The 21461-nt window shown below is 32.9% G+C and overlaps 2 protein-coding genes and 1 long non-coding RNA gene across 14 annotated transcripts in view; 2 read left to right on the top strand and 1 right to left on the bottom strand.

Moving 5' to 3' along the window:
• The window catches only part of Nup98-96 (nuclear pore complex protein Nup98-96), a 54145-nt gene extending 43894 nt beyond the window's left edge, over nucleotides 1–10251 (top strand). For all 3 annotated transcript variants that reach the window (XM_087413469.1, XM_087413467.1, XM_011061496.2), the window contains exons 13-20: nucleotides 336–613; nucleotides 720–952; nucleotides 1148–1390; nucleotides 1615–3889; nucleotides 7175–7486; nucleotides 7611–7708; nucleotides 8525–8774; nucleotides 8865–10251. In XM_087413469.1, the coding sequence (XP_087269595.1) occupies nucleotides 336–613; nucleotides 720–952; nucleotides 1148–1390; nucleotides 1615–3889; nucleotides 7175–7486; nucleotides 7611–7708; nucleotides 8525–8774; nucleotides 8865–9057 (3882 nt within the window). In that variant the 3' untranslated portion in view covers nucleotides 9058–10251. The remainder of the gene's footprint in view (nucleotides 1–335; nucleotides 614–719; nucleotides 953–1147; nucleotides 1391–1614; nucleotides 3890–7174; nucleotides 7487–7610; nucleotides 7709–8524; nucleotides 8775–8864) is intronic.
• A 2242-nt stretch (nucleotides 10252–12493) lies between these two features.
• On the bottom strand, nucleotides 12494–13546 carry LOC147910925 (uncharacterized). The gene is made up of 2 exons (XR_015546201.1): nucleotides 13322–13546; nucleotides 12494–13160 (listed from the first exon to the last, which is right to left on the bottom strand). It is a non-coding gene; the product is annotated as an uncharacterized LOC147910925 (long non-coding RNA).
• A 171-nt stretch (nucleotides 13547–13717) lies between these two features.
• The window catches only part of stol (voltage-dependent calcium channel subunit stolid), a 113775-nt gene continuing 106031 nt past the window's right edge, over nucleotides 13718–21461 (top strand). For 7 of the 10 annotated variants that reach the window (XM_087409625.1, XM_087409613.1, XM_087409609.1 and 4 more), the window contains exons 1-4: nucleotides 13718–13873; nucleotides 14180–15026; nucleotides 16677–16758; nucleotides 17801–17911. In XM_087409625.1, the coding sequence (XP_087265751.1) occupies nucleotides 14929–15026; nucleotides 16677–16758; nucleotides 17801–17911 (291 nt within the window). In that variant the 5' untranslated portion in view covers nucleotides 13718–13873; nucleotides 14180–14928. Of the gene's footprint in view, nucleotides 13874–14179; nucleotides 15027–16635; nucleotides 16759–17800; nucleotides 17912–21461 lie in introns of all 10 variants that reach the window. The other 3 variants (XM_087409603.1, XM_087409620.1, XM_087409600.1) reach the window with 3 other exon arrangements.

Here is a 21461-nt window from a genome sequence, read left to right as displayed (position 1 = left end):
GAATATTTGGCTAAAATTATGATTTTGTAATTAATAATCATATATGAGAATAATGGCATTTTTTTACTATATTTAAGGCATTCTAGCAATGTTTCCACTACTTTTCGGTTTGTTATTTTTGATTCGAAAAAACGATTATTATTTTCTATGTTTTGAAGACTCAAACATTTTTCAAGATTCGTTCGGATGTAATTTGAGGACTAAAATAGTTCTTTTAATATCCTCTTTTATTAAGTTAGTGTTTAAATATTTAAATATGGAATGTTGTTATAAAATATTTTTAAATCATTATTAAATGGAATACTAAATTATTATTTTACAAAATGCTTTTCCAGAAATCTTTGTTTGATGGTCTCGAAGAAGAGGATCCCGTGATAACCGAAGCTTTTCAACCTCGGCCAAGTGCAAAACGTTTAGTATTACGACCGAAATTAGCGACAAATTCTTCGGTTCAATCTCCCACAGAAAATGTGGAATCTGTGACAAATGATACCGCAGATGATAGGACAGATACAAATATAATACATAGTAATAATATTGAAGTTAATGACAAAGAAAATCACAGCCAAGATAATAATCGATTTGTGAATGATCGACGATCATCTACATCTTGGTAATGCAAAATATATTTTTCGGATCTTCATATCTCGAATTTGTTTAAGTTAATACAAACTAATAAAAAAAAATAAATTTGAATATCTTTAATGTAATTTACACAGGTTGAAGTCAACACTTCCGCGAAAGAATAAAATTTCAAACGATGAATTGCTTGAGGGACAGCAATCACCCTTTTCTGGAACAAACATATCCGAAGAGATGAATAATACAGTGGTTGAATTAAGAACGCAAAATAATATATCAAATCATTCAGACTCGATTAATTTGATCGAAGTGCCACTAAATTCTACTTTTGATGAGAAAAATTCTGTGAATCTTACCATGCAAAGTGCAGGTAAACTGTTAAATAATTTATAGTAACTATTAAATAATTAATAAATTATATTGTCATTTACTATTTAATATGATTATAAAATGATATAGATTTATGTATATAGTTAATTTCCAAAGTAACTAAACAATTTTTTTTCAAAAACATGAGAAATTCTTTTACATGTTATTTAAAATTTTTATTCTATAATTTTTCAAGAATCCGGCCAGGAAACGGATGAAAATTCATTTTCGATGTTACAATCAAACTGGTCTATGAACATGGCTAAAGTTACATTACGACGAGCAGGCTATTATACCATTCCATCGCTCGATAAACTAGACGATTTCGTTTGCGGCGAGACGTGCATCGTACCGAACTTTACCATCGGTCGCGAGGGTTATGGCAACGTATATTTTCCGGATTCATTTGATGTTTACGGCTTAAATCTTGATGAAATCGGTAATTTGCATAAATATATATTAATTAATATATTAATATATTAACTTTTTATAAATATTTTGTAATATATTGCGTTGTATTTTTCAATTTCACTATAATTAAATATTCTACCGCAACTATACTATGTTTATATACTATGATATACTATGTATATAAACGTCTTTCTTTGAAAGAAGAATTATATTTACATATTATGTGTGACTGGTATACCATTGCCATTACAGTACATTTTCGTCATAAAGAGGTGATTATTTATCCTGACGATGAGAAGAAGCCACCAGTGGGACAAGGTCTGAATCGAAAGGCACAGGTCACTTTAGATAAGGTATGGCCGCATGATAAGTCGTTGCATGAGCCGATTATGGATCCACAGCGACTCGCCGCGATGAACTACGAAGGGAAATTACGTAGAGTATCCGCGAAGCACGACACCCGTTTCCTCGAGTATCGACCGGAGACCGGCTCATGGGTATTCAAGGTCGACCACTTCTCCAAGTATGGTCTCAGTGATTCAGACGAGGATGACAGTCAGATCCCGTCAACTTCAGAAGCAAAGAAATTGAAGGGATTCTCCACGGCCATACAAAAGGGCAAGCTTGTTGATCCATCGTCGGTAATAAATAAGGAAGCGATCAACGGAACGCTTGACGGTACGAAGATTGGAAACAGCAAGCATCTGAATATGATTGAGAGCAATTTTTTAGGAAAGGTTCCAATTAACCATTTTGCCTACAGCGATCACAATTACAAGGAACGAGGAATGATCGTCAGTCCAGTTGAGGAAACTCCATTTGGCCGTTCTGGCTTTGTTTCTAGAGATTACAATTACGAAAAACGAATGACCATTAGTCCTATTGGTAATAACGCTCGTGTAACCGGTACAGACAGTCATAAATTGCAGCTTATGAAAGCAAGCTTTTTCGATGTAAACGATGAAGATATAAACGACGAAACAAACAATGGTATATTCTCTTCCGTACAGAAAACCTTGACAAATTATTTCCCAGATGTTACAGAAATCAAGAACGACGAAGTTCCATACAACGCGACTTTACGAGCGACTCTTATCGCAAATAAAGCACTATCTGTGTGTCCAGAAAACGTGCTTTACACGTCGAGTAGAAAATCACATTTACCTTGTATCGGTGTCAAAGACAAACAGTTTATTGAGAAAGCTATTCCACCACCTGTGATTACACCAGTGACGAACGTGTTGAAGTATCACTATGAGGTTGTTCCGCTTGAAGAGTCCAGGCTGAATAAGTTGCGATTTCGTTGCGTTGCCGACACCGGTATATATATGGGCAGAACGTTTCGACCAAGTTGGGGTGCTGGTCTGACATTGTTATCTCTGAGCACGCAGGAGCAGGCAATCAAGATGCAACTAAGAAACACATTTAGTCAATTAAATCGTTATGTCTCTGGTCGTCTGTCAGACGATGTCTCATCGACTGTAATTGTTCAACGTTTACAAATCGTAGGTGGTGACGAGTATGACACGAAGATGTTCAAGGATAGTATAGAATGTCACTTGAGAATCCAACTGGATCACTGTGTGGTGGGTCATGAGGGAGACTGTCCCACGTTTGACATAACGACTGACAGTGCGAATGAAGCGTTGCGATTACATTGCACGCTAGCACAGGATCTTGCTGAAAAGGAACAAAGACCAAGCGAGGATGCCAATGATGAACAGATGCAGTGTGGCAGTGCCACCGAAAGATCATATCGTCAATACGCGAGTATCGTGTGGACTTTATGCGTAGCACTCTGGGGAAATTACGATCAAGACACAGCTAATAACGCCAATGAGGAACACTATAACGTCATAGTGAGAAGAGAAGCCGTAGGCGAGTGGTTAAGGAATGTGATCCAGAAAACGATCGAACGAGAGATCAAAAACATCGACATTGTAACTAAGAATTCTCACGAAAAAATAATATTGTCGCTGCTTTCTGCTTGCAAACTGGAAGATGCTTGTCAGGAAGCACGGAAGGCCGGAGATCATTGTCTGGCATTATTGATGGCGCAATTACGAAGTGGTGCGACAGTCAAGAAACTGATTAAGCAACAACTCGCGTTATGGCAGGAAACCAATGTAGACGAAAATCTTACAATTGATCGTCTAAAGCTATTCATGTTAATTGCGGGCGAACCGCTTATCTCCAGCAAACACGGCACTATTAATGTGTGCGAGGATCTGGATTGGAAACGGGCATTTGCCATTCATCTATGGTATTTATCACCGCCGACTTCCTCGATCACTGATGCCTTAGATCTCTATGAAACATCTTTCAATACAACGGAAACTCAAGCGTACGCGGCAATTCCTGAACCTGAGTATAGAGAGAACGACTACGACGCCGAGTTAAATAACGGCAAACGGATACACGATCTTTGCTTTCAACTTTTAAAATTGTACTGCACGGGAAATCATGATTTGGGCGAACTTCTGAATCCACTGTCATATACCGCTAATCCTTTGGATTACAGATTGAGGTAATTTCGTATTATAGCGATATCCTAGATTCCTAGTAGAAACAGTATAGGTAATGAGGCATACATAAAATCGAGATAACATCAAAGCTATATATAAACTATTTCTTTCTATTTAATTATAAACATTTTTAACTTTTACACAAATTCGTACGTGCGTGTATGCATATCTAAAAACATAAAAGCATGCATAAATTACGCGCAGGTGATAATATGTAAATAATACCATTTAACAAAAAAAAATACAGAAACGAAAGTAATCATTTCTCATATTTTTTTAAGTTGAATATAACTTTGTTTATTAAATTCCTCTATCAAATTACAATTTTAGGAAAGACTTCGCTCATTTTTATGGCTTCTCTTACACATTTAATAACTTCGAAATTTAACTAAAATAAAATATTGTTAGGATCAAAATGTTTCATAAATACAATCCTTTTAAGTTCATTCCGAGATATATAAGATGCCAAAATCCGGACAAATTTCAATTTAAATTTTCCGCTATATTGTGCCTCCGCCAAAAAGTTGTTGGCGTTCGAGAAAGCCTGATGCTTCCAGTAAACAGTCATATTCTCAAAATGGCCGCGATGTTGAAACTAAGTGCGAAGTATAATCGAAGAGCCGCGAACATCGAAGGCCTTCGCGCTGGGCGCTCAGCAACGGAAATAATTCGGTTCTTTGGATATCAACCGTTTATGACGTTGTGGCAAAATATAGGGCTTTAGAACAGTCCGACGAAGGTTCCAGTATGCCAATGAGGAAGAGTCACTCGAAAGAATGCACTGCGAGGACCCTCGCAGTCGTTGAAAGGGCTGATTTCAGATGATCTAGGGCAACCGTTGCGTGTTCTGATGGATGTAGTAAAGTCGTAGATAGAAACTGTAGCATCCGAAAGGCCATATGTTTTTTAGCAGGACGGTGCACCGGATCATACGAGTCATTTGATTCAAAATTGGCTCTCAGAAAACGATATGTTTTGGTCCAAGAAATTCTGATCTTCCAACAGCCCAGATTTTAAATCCCTTGGACTACTATGTATGGAGCGTAGTTGAAAGGGTCACAAACAAGTTTCGGCATCCCAATGTGTGTCATTAAGGACCGCTATTGAGGCAGCATGGACAGCGCTACAGCGTGCGTGCGAATGCTACAGACCGAGAATAGAGGCCGTCATTCAAGCTAATGGGGGATATATCGAATAATTGTGCTGTTCCCCCAAGTGTAAAAGAATTTTTTGTAATATTTAATTTTTCATTAAAAACATTTTGTTTAAAGAAATTGTTCGATTTGTCCGGATTTTGGTGATACATCCTGTATTCTTTGGACACATTTTGACATGAATGTAAAATACCTCATAAACTTTTCATTTTTTAATAACTATATAATATTCTTAATACTTTTATGCATAGGCTAATGAGATGAATCAATTTGTAAAGAAAACACATAGTTATTTAAAATGTTATCCATTTTGCATACATATTTTTTCTAAAGTAATTATGTGTTTTCTTTGACACTAATTGATTTATCTCATTATTCTGTTCATAAAAATATTAAGTACGATTATAAAAAACAAATAAGAGTTAAAGCTTATAATAGTTGAAGTTGGATTTAGATGCTTAAATAATTTGCGTGTGAATTTATATACTACGTATGTGTATTTGAACTGCGTGTCGAACTTAGAAACACAATTGAATTACTGTAATAATATCACAAATTAAATTGACAAGCAATTTAATAATTTAATACTTAGTCAGGCATCTTATTAGAGAGATGTGCTGAAAATCTGTAAATAAACTTATTGCGAAAAATTAATTTATTGCAAAAAACATTACGTCGGTTGGGAGTCGAACCCTCTAGCGTTCCGTGCGAGCGTTCTAAGCCTTTAGAGTCTTTAGACCATCAATGCCGAAATACTAAAGATCCGGGTTCGACTTTTGGCCGAGGTAATATTTTTTGCAATAAATTTATTTACAGATTTTCAGTATATTAACTCTCTAATAGGATGCCTGATTGAGTACAAATTAAATCACTTGTCAATTTAATTTGTAATGAACAATATTATGACTAAGGACTGTATATGAATACATCAAATACGATAGAGAACGCCATTAGCGGTCAAAGTTAGATGTTTCGAATAATACAATATATACCTATTCTTTGTTAAATCAATTTATTTCAGATATGATTGTGTACCGAGGACTTTCAACACAATCGGTCTGAAACGTTAATAATTCCCCCTAAATTAAATTAGAAAACCTGTAAAGAACTTATTGCGAAAAATATTACCTCAGCCAGGGTTCGAACCTGGGGAGAGGTCTCAATATGAGGAATTATTGCTCCTTCTTGCCCTCTCTTCTAGACGCTCATGCTCAAATATTTATATAATTTTCATAAAAGTAAATGTATTGTAAACATTTTTTTTTTCAATTAAAACATCAAATATTAAAATACTTGATAATTCCAAAAAACGTATGTATTTTTATTAAGAAAAAGTTATAATTAGCAATAAAAGAAACATTAAAAAAGAAAGCCAGATATATCATACCCATAGTAGTATCGAATGGTTAATCATAAATATTTTTTTAACTGTAATCGACATAACGAATTTCTTTTAAAAATTGAAATAAGTCCTAACATATTTAACTTTGATTGCAATGAAACCTCTTCAACATGTGACATATCGTGGTTGTAATAAAATCGATACACACACAAAAGTTGTTATTTTTTAAAACTTTAATCACAAACTTTCCAAAATTATGACATGATAGAGGAATTTGATAAATAGGATCGTATTCATCGCCCAAAAAACTACGGAAAATAATTTCCTTTGTTTGTTCAAAAAATAAATTTTTTTTTATTTAATAATGTAATTAGTCTAAATGTATATTAAGGAAGTGCTAATTAACAGAACGTTTCTCAATCTTTATAAATAATCATTTTCAGTATGATTATATAATTTTTTTACACAGAGTGAAAAAAAATATGGAACTGGTAAAATATTTCGAAAAAAAAGATATTAGAGAAAAAAAATGTTTCATATAAAAGTAATAAGGTTTCAACAAATGCATCAAACGGCGATACTTATTTATTAAAATTGGCCTTCAGAGCTCTTTTATACTTACACTCAAGGTCAAATAAATATCACCATTTAATGCATTTATTAAACTTCATTTTATATGAAACTTTTATATAAAATATTTTTCTCTTCAACGCCTTGTTTTTGAGCTATTTTTCGAGATCGGTTCCATATTTTTTCTCTGTATTATACTTTATAATATATTATCCTGATAGTTGGTTGATGCAACAAACACTCGTAGCTTTGGGCTACACGCATCTCTCTGATCATGTTGCCGCATTAACACATACAAACTTTGCGACACAATTGGAGGCACATGGACTTTGGCATTGGGCAATATTCGTAATATTGCACCTACGAGATTCGTCTAGGCGACGAATTGCTGTGCAGGACTTGCTATTACGTCACATAGAAATAGACGACACTCCGGAATACGTGAAACGTGAGCAATTCTTGAAGGAAGAGCTTGGTATATCATTGGTTTGGATTCATCAAGCCAAAGCTATTAAAAGTAGCATCAATAAGAGGTATTTGACAATATATTCGGATACATTCATATACTTAAATTTAAAAAGAATTTAAAAAGATTATTACATTTGTTAATTAAAATAAAACTTTGGGCATATTTAAAGAAAATTGACACTTTTTCAGGTATGGCGAAGCAGCTTGGTATTACATCCAGGCGGAACAATGGACCCAAGCCCATGAAATTATTATAGAGCATTTAGCAGCCGATGCTATAATAAATGGTATCGGTTTCTTAATTCTTTCTTTTTTTTATACAAAATTGTTCAGGAGTCTTGGGACAGCAAATTTTGAAATAAAATTTTAAAAGTATTTAAAAAGTTGCTGGGTATCGAGCTGGGTATCGAGCTGGGTATAAGTCAGTATCAGTAATTAAGTGCATGCATTAGATGAATATAACAATTTGACCTGAGTCTTCAAAGTCTACTGGAGGTTACCTTTAGAGTTAAAATGGAATCTTCTTATTTTTTATTGCATATTCTCGTAACATTTTCAAAATACTAATCATAAACATTTTTCTAACTAGTGTTTTGGAAGAACTTAAGTTTTCAAAAGTTTCAATTTTTGTGAGTGCTTGTATCGTCCAACGTGAATTTTTATCGTTTCGGCAATTATGTCGATTACATTAATTATAATTAAATTCAATCCAACGATCAAAATAATTATTTATATAATAATCCTTAAATCAAGTGAATTTGTGAATGAATGATATTTATTCTTTTTTTACAAGATGTTATGTATTGACCCAATAATTATGATCAATTTATGACCAGTATTTCGAAAAAAATGGCAATTGCTATGACAATACGTAATAAAAAGTAGAAAAGAGTTCATTTAAAATACTCGAAACAATCTTCTTTTTGTTCAAGATCAAATGGCAATACCCATCTAACGCATTACTTGATATTCGGCAACTTTTCTATTTAATATTTTTCTTCCAAAAAAATTTTTATTTTCGAGATATCTTATCGTCTCAGAACTTTATAAATACTTTACATCAGTACGTTATAAATAATTTTATTTAATATTTTATGTTGCAGAAAACTACGAATATTTGAAATCATTATTAAGTTCACTAGTACCAATTGAATGTAGCGGCACGATTAGTGGATGGTCATATCAAGGACAGCTCTTGTGGGAATATATGGAAATAACTAGCGAGATTCAGAGTCTGTTAAAGTCCGCTCCTGATTATTGTGGACTAACTTATCAATTGGAAACACTGAAGCCTCGATTAACGAACTTATGTCATAAAATTGATCAATTCCCGTGTTTAACTGCTAAACATAAGTATGGCAAATACACACTATTGCAAGTTGTTACTTCTTTATACTGTTGTGTTCGAGGAAATTGTGAAAGGAATTTTTTCCGTATTTCTAGATTATGCCAAGCTGAAATTGCAAAAAGGATTTTACATTTAGCTAGAAATATGCTATTGCTACAGAAAAATGAGCAGAGATCTGTCACGAAGTTATTGGTCCGTCTGATATCTCAGTTACCATTACCGGAAGATTATGCACAACAGGAACTGCGACCCATCGTTAATATGCGTGTAACAGAAGTGATGCCATAATGCGAAATAATATATAAGTTAATTTATCGGTCACATAGTTGCGTAAAATTCTTTTATTAACGGACCTATTTTTTCTACACATGCCTGTAAGCTGTAATTTCACACGGAAAGTAAGCATAAAATTTTTTGAAGAACCTTTCAGTAATCCTGATACAGTATATACAAACACAGCAGGTGCACTAATAAATTGCGTGATTCATACACAGTAGATAAAGATGGAATTATAAATACTTAGTAAAAATATACATCAATATGTGATACTATTTAAGTCTTTCTTACATTTTTTATCGATTCAAAATTGTCTCGTGATTTAAGAATAACTAACAGTATGAAGATATGTAATACGTAATCAAGTATAATCGATCGCGGTTGAGTGGAAACATTCTGTATTTTGCAGAGAAATATTTCTATCATATCGTGGTTCTTCCTTATATAATTTATATTGTTGCGTTTGAAATAACATAGACAAGTCAAATATTTTCTAAGATTAGCACAGTTATACAGGTATATGAAAAGTAACTTGTATGTGCGCTCATTATAATGTATATACTACTGTTTCCATCACATTGATTTTTTCATCTTTTTGAATATTTCTTTTTTGCATATTAACGAAAAGGTTAGATAAAAATAATGAGTATAATTAGCGCGAGTATAAATTATTGCACATAATGGACTTGTATTCTATATTACGCCACTAAGTTAGACATGAAAAAATGTATCTTGTGAAAACTTATTAATGTAACGTGCATAATAGATTTTTTCATTATTAAGACTCCTGAGTAGTCACCATAGTCATATTGGATTTTGACGTCAGTAACAAAAATTAACGCGTCATTTCTCGCTTCTCGCATCACGATTCGATATGGCTGTAGTGATTACTCAGGAACCTTAAAACATAAAGTCTGTTCTTTATTTCTGCAATGTTTTAACTGGTGTATAAGGTGTAATAAATTGAAGCGAAACATATATTTGTTTCATTTCAACTTATTGCACCATGTGCATTCAAGTAGTGCTAGAATAAAGAAAAATAATAGAATAAACAAACTTTTATCAAGGGAAAAAAAGAAATCAATATATAGCTGCAAACACAAAAAAGAGATAGAATACGTATATGTGTAAGAAATATTTGTAAAAATAAAATTAAATTTTCACTCTTTTAAAATTGAAATAAATTAATAAGATATTTACATATGATTTCTGTGTTATAAAAATTAAATGAATTCAAATATAAATAAATGTACAAATTCTGTCTTTTACATCTAATTTTTTATGAAATTTAGAATTCAATAGTATAGAGATTTATAAAATATACATCTATGTGCACATGACGTAATCTTTTGGTGAAATTAGAAAAAGGCTAAATCATACTAGCCGCAGTTTTGCATAAAGGCTAGCGAAAAGACTAATTTCGCAAAAAAACTTTCCAATTCTAGAATTGAAAAGAGATAATGAATAATCACAAGTAATCATGCTAATAAGAACCGACACATGCTGTTGGTGTGCATATATTTATTCAATTATATTATATATAAAAGATTAATTACGCAAACGTTTCGATCCTTTGTTTAGGATCATCTTCAATGCTATTCAAATTAATTACTGATCTGTTAGATTTTGCATACTCAGATATATTACTTACAACATGAGATTTTCTCCCTCTCCACAACAATTATTTCGCATGAAAAACATCGATTGTTTATCGTATCCTCACACGAGATCCACATATCGAATGGACAATCTAACATAGCTTAACATGTAAGTTTGTTAAAATATAACCTGTACTTTACTTATATATGTAATTAATTTATTATTTAATTAATCTGTCAATTTTATGGGGATCTATATATTGGACGAAAGAACGCATTACAACTTAATGCATTGATAATCTGTAGGAACTTTATATGTAATATAAAAAAGCGACTTTTAATTGTAACTAGTTTTAATTCTTAATTCTTGACATTCGCGACGAAAGCGTTAATTTGAATAGCATAGAAGATAATCCTAAACAAAGGATCAAAACATTTGCATAATTAATCTTTTATATATATATATATATATATATATATATAAATAAAATATATGGATCATCTAAAAAGTATCCGCAGTTTTTTGTCATTAGATGTATGTTGATGATCATATATTTAGTGACAAAGTACCGCGGATACTTTTTAGATGACCCAATATACAGGGTTGGCCATATTCGACGGAAAGATCTGGCAAACACTAACTTTTGACAGAGATGTTAGATCGAGTAACGACGTTTCCCATGATTGAAAAAAAAAACATCTTTCCGTCGAATATGGCCAACCCTGTATACTTGAATAGATACACACCAACAACATGTGTCGGCTCTTATTGACATGATTACTTGTGATGATTTTATTCGCTAATCTAGATCTCATATTATAAATAATAAATAAGTTGAATGGCCTAAGTAAACGCACCTTTGGATTCGCACAGAGTCTAGGGGAGCTTTCCAGCAAGAGACATAAATTGACACAAAAGTCATTCTATCCTTGTTCAATAATCAGTAAGAAACAAAGACGGAATGACTCTTGTGTCGATTTGTACCTCTGCTGGAAAGCTCCCTAGATTGTGCCTAAGGCCCAGTTTCACAACTCATGGTTAACTCTTAACCGAGATTCAACTTGTTTCTCATCTTTTTCCAATTCTAAAATTGAAAAGATAAATAATGGAAAGAGATAATGAATAAATTAAAATAAAATTGGAAAGAGACAATGAATAAATTGAACCTCAGTTATGAGTTAACCGTCAGTTGTGGAACTGGACCTAAGGCTCATTTCTATATATTAGGTGTTGGAATTAATTCGTAGCGTTTTTTAATGAAAGAATGTTATTTATTTCACATGAGCATTAAAAAATACATTAATGAAAGTACTTCCCATCACTTGTAAAACGCTACGAATTAATTCCAACACCTAATATATATCAATATAGTTTAATTTTAAACTATACCTAAATGAGTTAATCTACATTAGTAGAACGGGCCCCAATGTAATGGTCGGTTAATCAGAGAGATAACTGAGGTTGGTGAAAGAGACTCTTATGCTTTCATATTCATAGTCAGGCCTTATAGTTAAAGCTTCCTTAAATTTATTTTCAGATGCTCTACGAATTATTTCATTAGTTACTGAGCATCTAAAGATAAATTTAAGAAAGCTTTAAGTACAAGGTTTCATTATGAACATGGGCATTAGTCACAATCTATGGAGCTTTCCAGCAGAGGCACAAATCGACACAAGAATCATTCCGTCTTTGTTTCTTACTGATTATTGAACAAAGAACTTGACTCTTGTGTCAATTTTCTCTTGTTAAAAAGCTCCCGTAGATTCTATGCGAATCCAAAGGTGCGTTTAACTTTGATACTTAGGCCCAGTTTTACAACTCATGGTTAACTTTTAACCGAGATTCAACGTATTTCTTATCTCTTTCTAATTCTAGAATTCTAATAGGTTTCAAGCCAATTGAGATCAATATAATTTAATCAAGAAAGTGGTTGAATCAGGTGCATACAATAGAAGAAATAAGGAATAAAAATGTCAACCTATCAGAAATCGGATACAATGGAAAATACGGTTTCTGATAGGTTGGAATCATTATTCCTTATTCCTTCTATTGTGACTGCACCATGATGTTTATGGGACTTCGTTTATGTATTCCACAATACATAATTTCTGATAGGTAGAAATTCTTATTCTCTGTTCTCTGTTCCCTATTCCTTTTATTGTGCGGAGCCTCTATCGCTTCTCGGCGCCATATTGGATCCGCCATATTAGATTTTTCAAAAGGTCCGTTTCTTTCGAAAGTACATATATGAATAATTTGAAATCTTGAACGTTCATTTTTGTTGCGCTGATTTTTGAGTACGTAGATAATCCAGTTAACGTGAAATGTCCCATATATATTAATTGTGATTTATTTGCAGAAATCATTTTAATATATATTTTCTAGAAATCGTCACATAAACTCTTAAACAATCGTCACAATAATTACATAATCTTCAATAATTCTATATAGTCGATAATTTTATGTAGTCTCTTTAATGAGGAGAAAGATTTCTCCTTCGCGCGCATAACGCCGTCCTGTGGACAAATGTAATGCGACGTTATCCTATTCTCATCATAGCTCTCGCTGTCTTTATGTAAGATATAGATATATGTTAAATCAATGATACTGGACTTGCGCTGCGTTACACCCCCGTAACGTGGCGTAAGGTCGAGACCGCGTCTCCCCACTCCCTAACCTCGTCCTCCGGGAAACAGCACCGTGCTTTCTCCACCTTCCGCTGCTTTTATCCCCTATCCCCCGTCTACTCTCGCGCGCTTCGCATCCACCACCGCTGCCAACACCATCATCACTACTACTATTACTCGTCTTTCTGGCGACGTACTCCCCACTCCCTCGCCCCATTGCCACCCCGCGCAAAGCTCTGCGGAGCAAGCCCTGCGATCCACCTGGTCGAGCCAAGGACGAGCCCAACGAGCTTCAACGAAGCTGATGTCGCGGTCGCCGCCGCTATGGAGCGCTCCACCTTCGTTAGCTCCTGCCCCTCCGTGGGAAGAGCGGTAGAGAGAGATGACTCACTTCCTTCCTCACCTCTCAAAATAACGTACTATCAAAATCACGAACTGATCGTAGACGTAGTAAGGGGTAATGCGCGCGCGCCGAGTCATGGTCTCGGAGGGGTAGCGACGGCGACCAGAAAGCAGCAGCACAGATAGCGGCGCGAAGCTACCACCGCGCTGTTCTTGCGTGATTTTCCGCATCGTACGCCAACCAAGCGACGAGATCAGAAGTCCGTCACGCCGTTTCCCGCTCGGAAAAGCAGTGTTGTCGCGAGGGAGAGCGTGATTCGTTCTCTCACTTTCCCTCGTTCCAGCCATTCATTATTCGCTTGTGTTTCTTTTTTCATCTTTTTGCATGCATTGCTCTAGTACTCATTGAAGAGCTCCGCTTTTTTTTCGACTCCTTAAGTGCTATTTCGTTCCATTTTATTTCCTTTTCCTTAATCCACTTTTACCTTCTTCTTTCTTTACATTCTCATCGCTACTTCTCATTCTTTTCATGTCTTTACGCCTTACGACGTGAATCATCCTTGTAGAGCGAGATTGTGCGACAACGTGGGACAATCGGTGAGATTCCGAGAGAATCCAAGGACCGACAGTGTGAGTAAATCGCGTAAGAAGAGCGACGGAGGCGCGATACAAGAGAATTATGCCATCCTCGCTTTGCGCGGTGAGATCATGTGGTCACGCTCAGCTCCGGAAAAGGCAGTGACATTTCAAGCGCACGTTCCGGAACGATACACGCAGCCCGGAACGCCGCCGTCACCGCCGCCTATCTTCTCTCGCCCGCTATTGAAATGATCGAACTGGCAATCGGATTTGCTCTGACGCGAACCGTCGCCGTAAAGTAACAAACGCGACGGGGATGAAGGGGTGGTCTCGTCTCTGTGCGTGATCCGATTTCGTGACCTTGTACATCACTCGTACGAGTGCGCGCGCGCGCTCGCGCGCAAGCGAGCGCGGGTAGCGGACAGAGGGTTGGTGAGTTGGCGATATAGTGGACGTGGCAGTAGATGTGCTCGAGATCGGTTTGCAAAAGAAACGGGAGGTGGAAGAGATCCGAGAAAGGTGATGACCTATGAACGATGCGCGAGGATCATTAAATCGACGGGTGCCGAATCGACTCGTCCCTGGTCTTCGGCTCGACGATCGATTGTCAATCACGCGAAATTCTCGTGGAGACTTATCACAAGAGACCTTTTGCCACGCGAGAACGCGGCGAGGGTGAGAGGAAGAGGGAGAAAGAAAGGATTTTAAGAAATAATTGTCTAGAACCATTGAAATAATGTTCTTGCGCATCGACAGGCTGTTACGTTTCGGGCTACTGTTTCTGTTATGGATAGGCTCGAGTCGTCAACAAGAGGAGGACATACCTCACAACGAGTAAGTATCGCACGAGTTCGATGTACGTAGTGATTAAGTATAAAATTGCCTCATGTCGTGCATCGTTGGATATCGATGACGCATGAGAAATCTGAAAGAAGTTGGCTGGGAGCGTTGGAAAGGATGGAAAGAGGGAGTCGGGTGATAAGGGTGGTGGTGTGGTGAGGTATATGTGCGAGCGATTGGACGGATGGGGTGCATAAAGCTCGACGAGCAAAACTCGATAGAGAGCAGAAGGAACGCGAGAGCGAAGGAGTGGAAGAGGACGAGAACGAGCATGCGGTAGGGTGGGGAAATAAAGAAACGCACGAGAGTGGGAAGGAGGGTGAGAAAGAGAGAAAGTGAAGAAGGTAGAGGTAGAAGAGAAGTCGTCAGGGTGTGAATGATATGAGAAGGGCGAATATACAGGGAAATTCGCCAATCAAAATACCATACGAGAAAGTTTTCGAAAAATTAAATAAAAAACTTTGTGCGTACATTTTTATTACAAACAGTAATTTTTGAGATATGAGTTTAAATACAGCTAATTACAGATTTATACTTGTCCATCGCGCGTGTGATAGTTTAAGCGTGCACTCAGAGTTTAAACAGTCCGTCTAAAACATATAGCCTGTAATTGATCATATTTAAACCCTTGTTATTTCACAAACTATTGCTTAAAATAAAAATTTACAAATAACATTTTTATTGAACAACAATTTTTAATTTGTCGAAGACTTTCTTATTATGGTATTTTAATTCACAAATTTCGGGATATTCTGTATAGATAGGAATAATGGATGGCACCTAAAAAAAAAATGAAAAAGCATACAGAATAATAAAAGAATATAAACAGAAAAATCTGAGAGAAAGATGTACAGTAGAACTTCCCTAACTTCAGTATTCTGTTGTAACTTCTTCATTCTCCGTCTACATATGTACATGATGTGTATAAAAATTTTTGGAGTTAAAATAGGTTATGTTGTGTAGGCATCTGTGTGTTTCTCACTCTGTATGTAATACATGCTATTTCTTTTTAATGCTTCTCTAGTATAAGAATGGGGAGAACCTCTCTAACTTCTTATAATCTTGCGTAGTAGAAGATGTGGAAGTTCCACTATATAAAGTTCCAAAGAGAAAGAAAAGAAGAGGTGATTAGAAGGGAGAAACAGAAATTATTATATTATACATATTATGTGAAAGGATTCGATTTAACAAAAAGAAGCTTAGAAAGGATTTTAGCAGTTTGACTTTTTTTTAATATAAAACTTTTTGAAATTAAAAACAATTTTTCGAAAATAGTTACAACTCGTGTAATTGCTCATTAATATAAGAGTTACTTAAGTACAAGTGTACTTAACATGTCTGTCTCCCTCCCCCCCCCCTCTCTCTCTCTCTCTCTCTCTCTCTCTCTCTCTTTCTCTCTCAAATAAATTTTACAAAACTGTTATGCCTGAGGATTTCTTCACGTGTTATAATTTTAATAAATGTTGAAATATAAAAACACATTACATTTGTGACCAATTATTTCTGTATGAGCTAACATAAAATAATTATGTATTATTATAAGCTAACGCGACAAATTTTACTTAATATTTTATATTTATTGTTATTGCAAATATTTTTTCAGTCGTTGCCGTGTATACCTATGTACTTACATAATTATTGCAGAGTGAAAAACTGGGCTTTAAAATTCGGCGTGGATCTATGGGAGTTTGGTAAACAAGTAACCAAAATGAGCGAAATACAAAGAGTAAGAAAATATACCTAATATATTAATATATATTTAGCTATAACCATTAGTAAATATATTTGTATTTACTTTACCGAATCATTAAGGCTAAGTTCACAATCCTGCTTTAAGAAGCCGTAAGCCATAAGCTGTAAGTTGTAAATGACGATATATCGGCTATAGAACTTATGCTTTTAGGCTGTAAGAATTGTTTTGCTCAATTCACTTAAGTTTAACAGTTAAAGTATAAAGCCATTACAAAAAGTTTAAAGAATTATTGTCACTTAATCTTTTTCGACTTATGACTTAAGCCAACTTAAGGGTTCTTAAAGCAAGATTGTAGACCGAGTATTAACAGAGGCAAATCGTAAATCGTACTAAGATTTATACCATAAGAAGAAATGAGATCTATTTATAAAATTTTTTAAAAATTATTTTCTAAAATGCCTATGAGCATCAAATTATTAAATTTGCTAAGCAATTTAAAGAGATCCTAAAGCAATTACTTTTTTTTCTTTTACAGATTCAAAAATTCTTTTTCAGGATTAAAGTATACACATTAATACGTGTCTGTGAGGTGGAGTTTATGCCAAGAACAACAAAAAAATTGAAATCTTAAAAAAAATTTTTTGTTTTCAGTAAAATTTCACCTCACAGATACATATTAATGCATATAATTTAATCTTAGAAAAGGATTTTCGAATCTGTAAAAGAGGAAAAAAATAATTGTTATGCAAAAACTACGATTTAGTCGGTAATACAGATGGCTTTAGGATCCTCTTAATTTATGGTAGTTCTGTTAGTACAGTATTACAAAATCAAAAATCAATTTTGGCGCGCAATTTGGTAGAATTTGATACATAGTATATTTACAACGAATTATTTAAGCACTAAAGATCCAGCTTCGAGGCTTCGACCTCAGCTTATGAGCTCTATTTTCTATTATTTACGTATTCACATGAACAATCCAACAAGATTCTTATTGTTTTAAAATTATCTTTTTAATACAAAAATCTAGTAATTTTACCGCTCATGTACTGATTTTTATTTACTTTACGCTTAGAAATATCACGAAGTAGAGGCCAACGTCATAAAAAGAGATGGTCTCGTCCTTGTTCGGGAAATGGCCATGGAGGTGAAAAATATGATGGACTTCAAAATGAATGCTGTAATGGTATGTCAACACATATTTTTCCACTTTTAGTGCAATATTTTAATGCGACTTCAAATTATTCGTTAGAATAAAAAGATTCATGATATATAGAATCCCAAAATAATCGTCAAATATTTGATGGGCAGATAAAGTAAGTCGAAAAGTCGTGTACCATTTTGCAATTTTTGCAATAATTAACAAGATATTAACTATTAAAAATTGTCGAACAAGAATTTTTTCAGAATTTTTTATCAACTTTTTAGTATTGCAGTTTCTTATTTTTCAATATGAGAAAATACAATATTAAACAATTCTGAAAGAAATTTTGAAAAAATTCTTAAAGTTCTATGAGAAGAAAATAAACAATTTTTATCTCTTACAGTTTTTCTATAAAGTTGATAATATTTGAGTAAAAAATGATTGAAGCCAATTTTTGGCAATTTTTAATAATTAATATCTTGTTAACTATTGCGAAAATTGCAAAATGATAGAGAACTTTTCAACTCAGTTTAGTCTGTTCTACTTGCCCATAAAATATTTACTGATTATTTGGGAACATCTTGTATAAGGCAAGAATGTATCGATGAGAAGTAAACAGTATTATTTGTTTATGAAGGTTGTTTTTGCTCTTGATTTAATAAGTTATAAATAAATACTCTTTGCGAATCATTCTCTTTGTACGAAATTTTATCGATATAACAAACAATGAAATAGATATTAAATCAATAGAAATAGATAGAAATCGATAAATAGACAATGAAATAGATATAAAATAGAGATTATTTAAAATGTTTGCAAATACAATTTTAATCTCAATCTTTGTTTAAGATGTTAAAATCTGAATATCCGCCAAATAATAACTTTTTCAACGTTTTCGATAAGAAATATAATATAACATACATGTGTAAGTTCACTATCCATTAATTCTGAAAATCTTACATTAAGAAAAAATTTTTAATTTTTTAAATCGCAGTTGTTTTAGAATTATTTGGATAAGCAAATATTAAAAATTTAACATACATGAGTGGAAAATGTCATATTTATTATTATTAATGCTATATAATAAGTATTTTTAGAAACATTTAAATAATTTATCGTGAAAAATATTATAATAATAATATACTCAATTTTAGAAGGCTACCCAAGTCCAATTTCGAAATTTTATAAATGCATAATACTAATTAAATGTAGCCAAATCCATAAATAAAATCTTCGAAATATTCAAATTTTATTTCTTCAGCTTAATTAACGTTTTTTAAGATTTTGATGTGAAAAAATAGTTATACCAGAATGAGAACTATTTATTTTTTTTAATTGGGTAGTTTCATGTTAATATATTGAGAAATTGTGCCTATAATGTTATTAAAATATTTATTACGATAAAGAAAAAACAAAAAATGAGAAAAATCTAATTTTTTAATATAATATATTTCATTTATTATCAATACTTTTAAATAAAACAGGAGATAAAATTTAATATTATTTTTAATTATTTGTGCTGTTAAAAACTTTACATTTACTTTTTATTTCATAAAATTCGTCGTAAAATCTTTACAAACTACTTTTTAGTATATGGTACCTTTATTATTGTAGAATTCTCTCTCCTCTTCCTCCACGTAAATGAGAATAAATTGAAACGGATAAAAATGAATTAATTTCGATGTTTCCGAATTTGCGCTTCTGATTTTTCAAATCCATTTCAATCTATGAATACATTTGATTTCAACATGATGAATAGCTCGTTCATATTTTAATTCTCATTTCAATCAAAAAATAATATAATACGACATGAATCATCCAAATTCATCATGAATGAAGCACATTTCGCCTTTTAATTTATTTCAATTAAAAAATAATATAATATGAACATAAATCATCCAAATTCAACATGATAAATAGCATATTTCGTATTTCTATCCATTTGCGTTCAAAAATATTTATGTCGTAAGTAAGTTAGCCATGAATACATCCCAGTTCAAAATTATGAATAAGAACAGTTTCGTTTGAATTCACTTAATTAAAAAAAAAATTTCAACATAGCTAATTTATAAATGACTACACAGTTCAAAATTGTGAAAACACGCACTTTTGTTTAAATAAAAAAAATTATGACGGAAATATGTAAGCTCTGAATTTATATCCAAACACAATATTGAACAGGAATTTTCTGTTTCGAAATGAATATAAAAATTTTTTTATTTATAAAGGAAAAATTATAAATGTTCATGAAGAGAAATGAATTTATATGCTCTCAGATATCAATATATTTCAATCTAGCTCCGAGCTCTAAAGCGTGGACTTGGATAATTAAAATTAATTGCAATTTTTAATTCATTTCATTCTCGTTTACTGCAAAATCAAAAGATTTGAGTGTATTTAATAATCCTCATCATGCGTAGAAGCCTTTGCTAATTTCTACGAGTTTATTTTAAGTGGTAGATTCATTATTGTAGGAAGGCGAAATATTTAAGCGTATTGTCGATTAAATTCAAGTTTTTCGTAGTTAACCTCTCAGTAGTAGGGTTCAGTAAACTGATGCGACTTATTTAAAATATAAAATATAAAATAGGTTCCAGAAACTTATTTAAAATTTAAACTCGTAGGGATCGGTAAAAACTGACTTATATGAAATGACTTATTTAAAATGAAAAGTATAAAATGAAAATAGATCTCAAAAACTTATTTAAAATATAAAATAGGAAATAAACATGATGTTCAGCGATCCTTTTGATCCGATTGAATATCCTGGAATTATACTGGAATTTTATGTATTCTAAAAAATTCTTAGCAAATCTCTGAAATTTCAGGGTTGGTCTGGAATTTATCTTTTATTCTAAAAAAAATCAGTATGAAAAAAGGAAATAAAAAAAGAAAAGTTGATATAAATTTGGATATAAATCTTTCTTTAAAGATGTAATAAGTTACTAATAAAAAACTTAGAATTTTAATATCTGAAATAAAACATAGTAGAAAAATTATTTTATATTATTTATAAAGCAATAAGTAATATTGTTCCAAATTTGTTAGCGTTTTAATTCATTCGTATAGAATCCTAAGTTGAATACAAAACATTATATTATACACAACATACAATATTGCGCGAATCGATGAAAATTAATTAAATAATAGAAATTAATTGAAGGGATAAATCCTGCAAAAATCAAAATTGTTACCTGAAATTTTTTGGAATTATCCTTGAATTGACTAGCCAGATTTTACTAGATATCATGATATATATATTTTAAATAAACGTTCTAATACAAAACATAGTTTTGATTTTGTTTATTTGAAACATCAGTTTTTACATATAGCTATTATAGTGTTAAATACAGGAAATGGAAAGTTAACTTTTTAAAGTTACTTTTTAAAAATAACAAGTTATAGTTACTCGTTACTGAAAAAAAGTAACAATCGTTACTAAGTAACTAGTTATCGATTTTAAAAAATAATGCGTTACAGTTACTTGAGAAAGTAACTTTTCGTTACTTTCCGTTATTTTTTTAAAATCGACGATCACCAATCACAGTGGACGGGCCTAGGGAGTCTCTTTATAATCTCAAGCGCTATAAAA

Source organism: Acromyrmex echinatior, chromosome 1 (assembly GCF_024713525.1).
Source record: "Acromyrmex echinatior isolate Ae372 chromosome 1, ASM2471352v2, whole genome shotgun sequence".
Taxonomy (NCBI): Eukaryota; Metazoa; Arthropoda; class Insecta; order Hymenoptera; family Formicidae; genus Acromyrmex; species Acromyrmex echinatior.
Note: the sequence above shows the minus strand (reverse complement) of the source record. Positions and strands in the feature narration are given on the sequence as shown.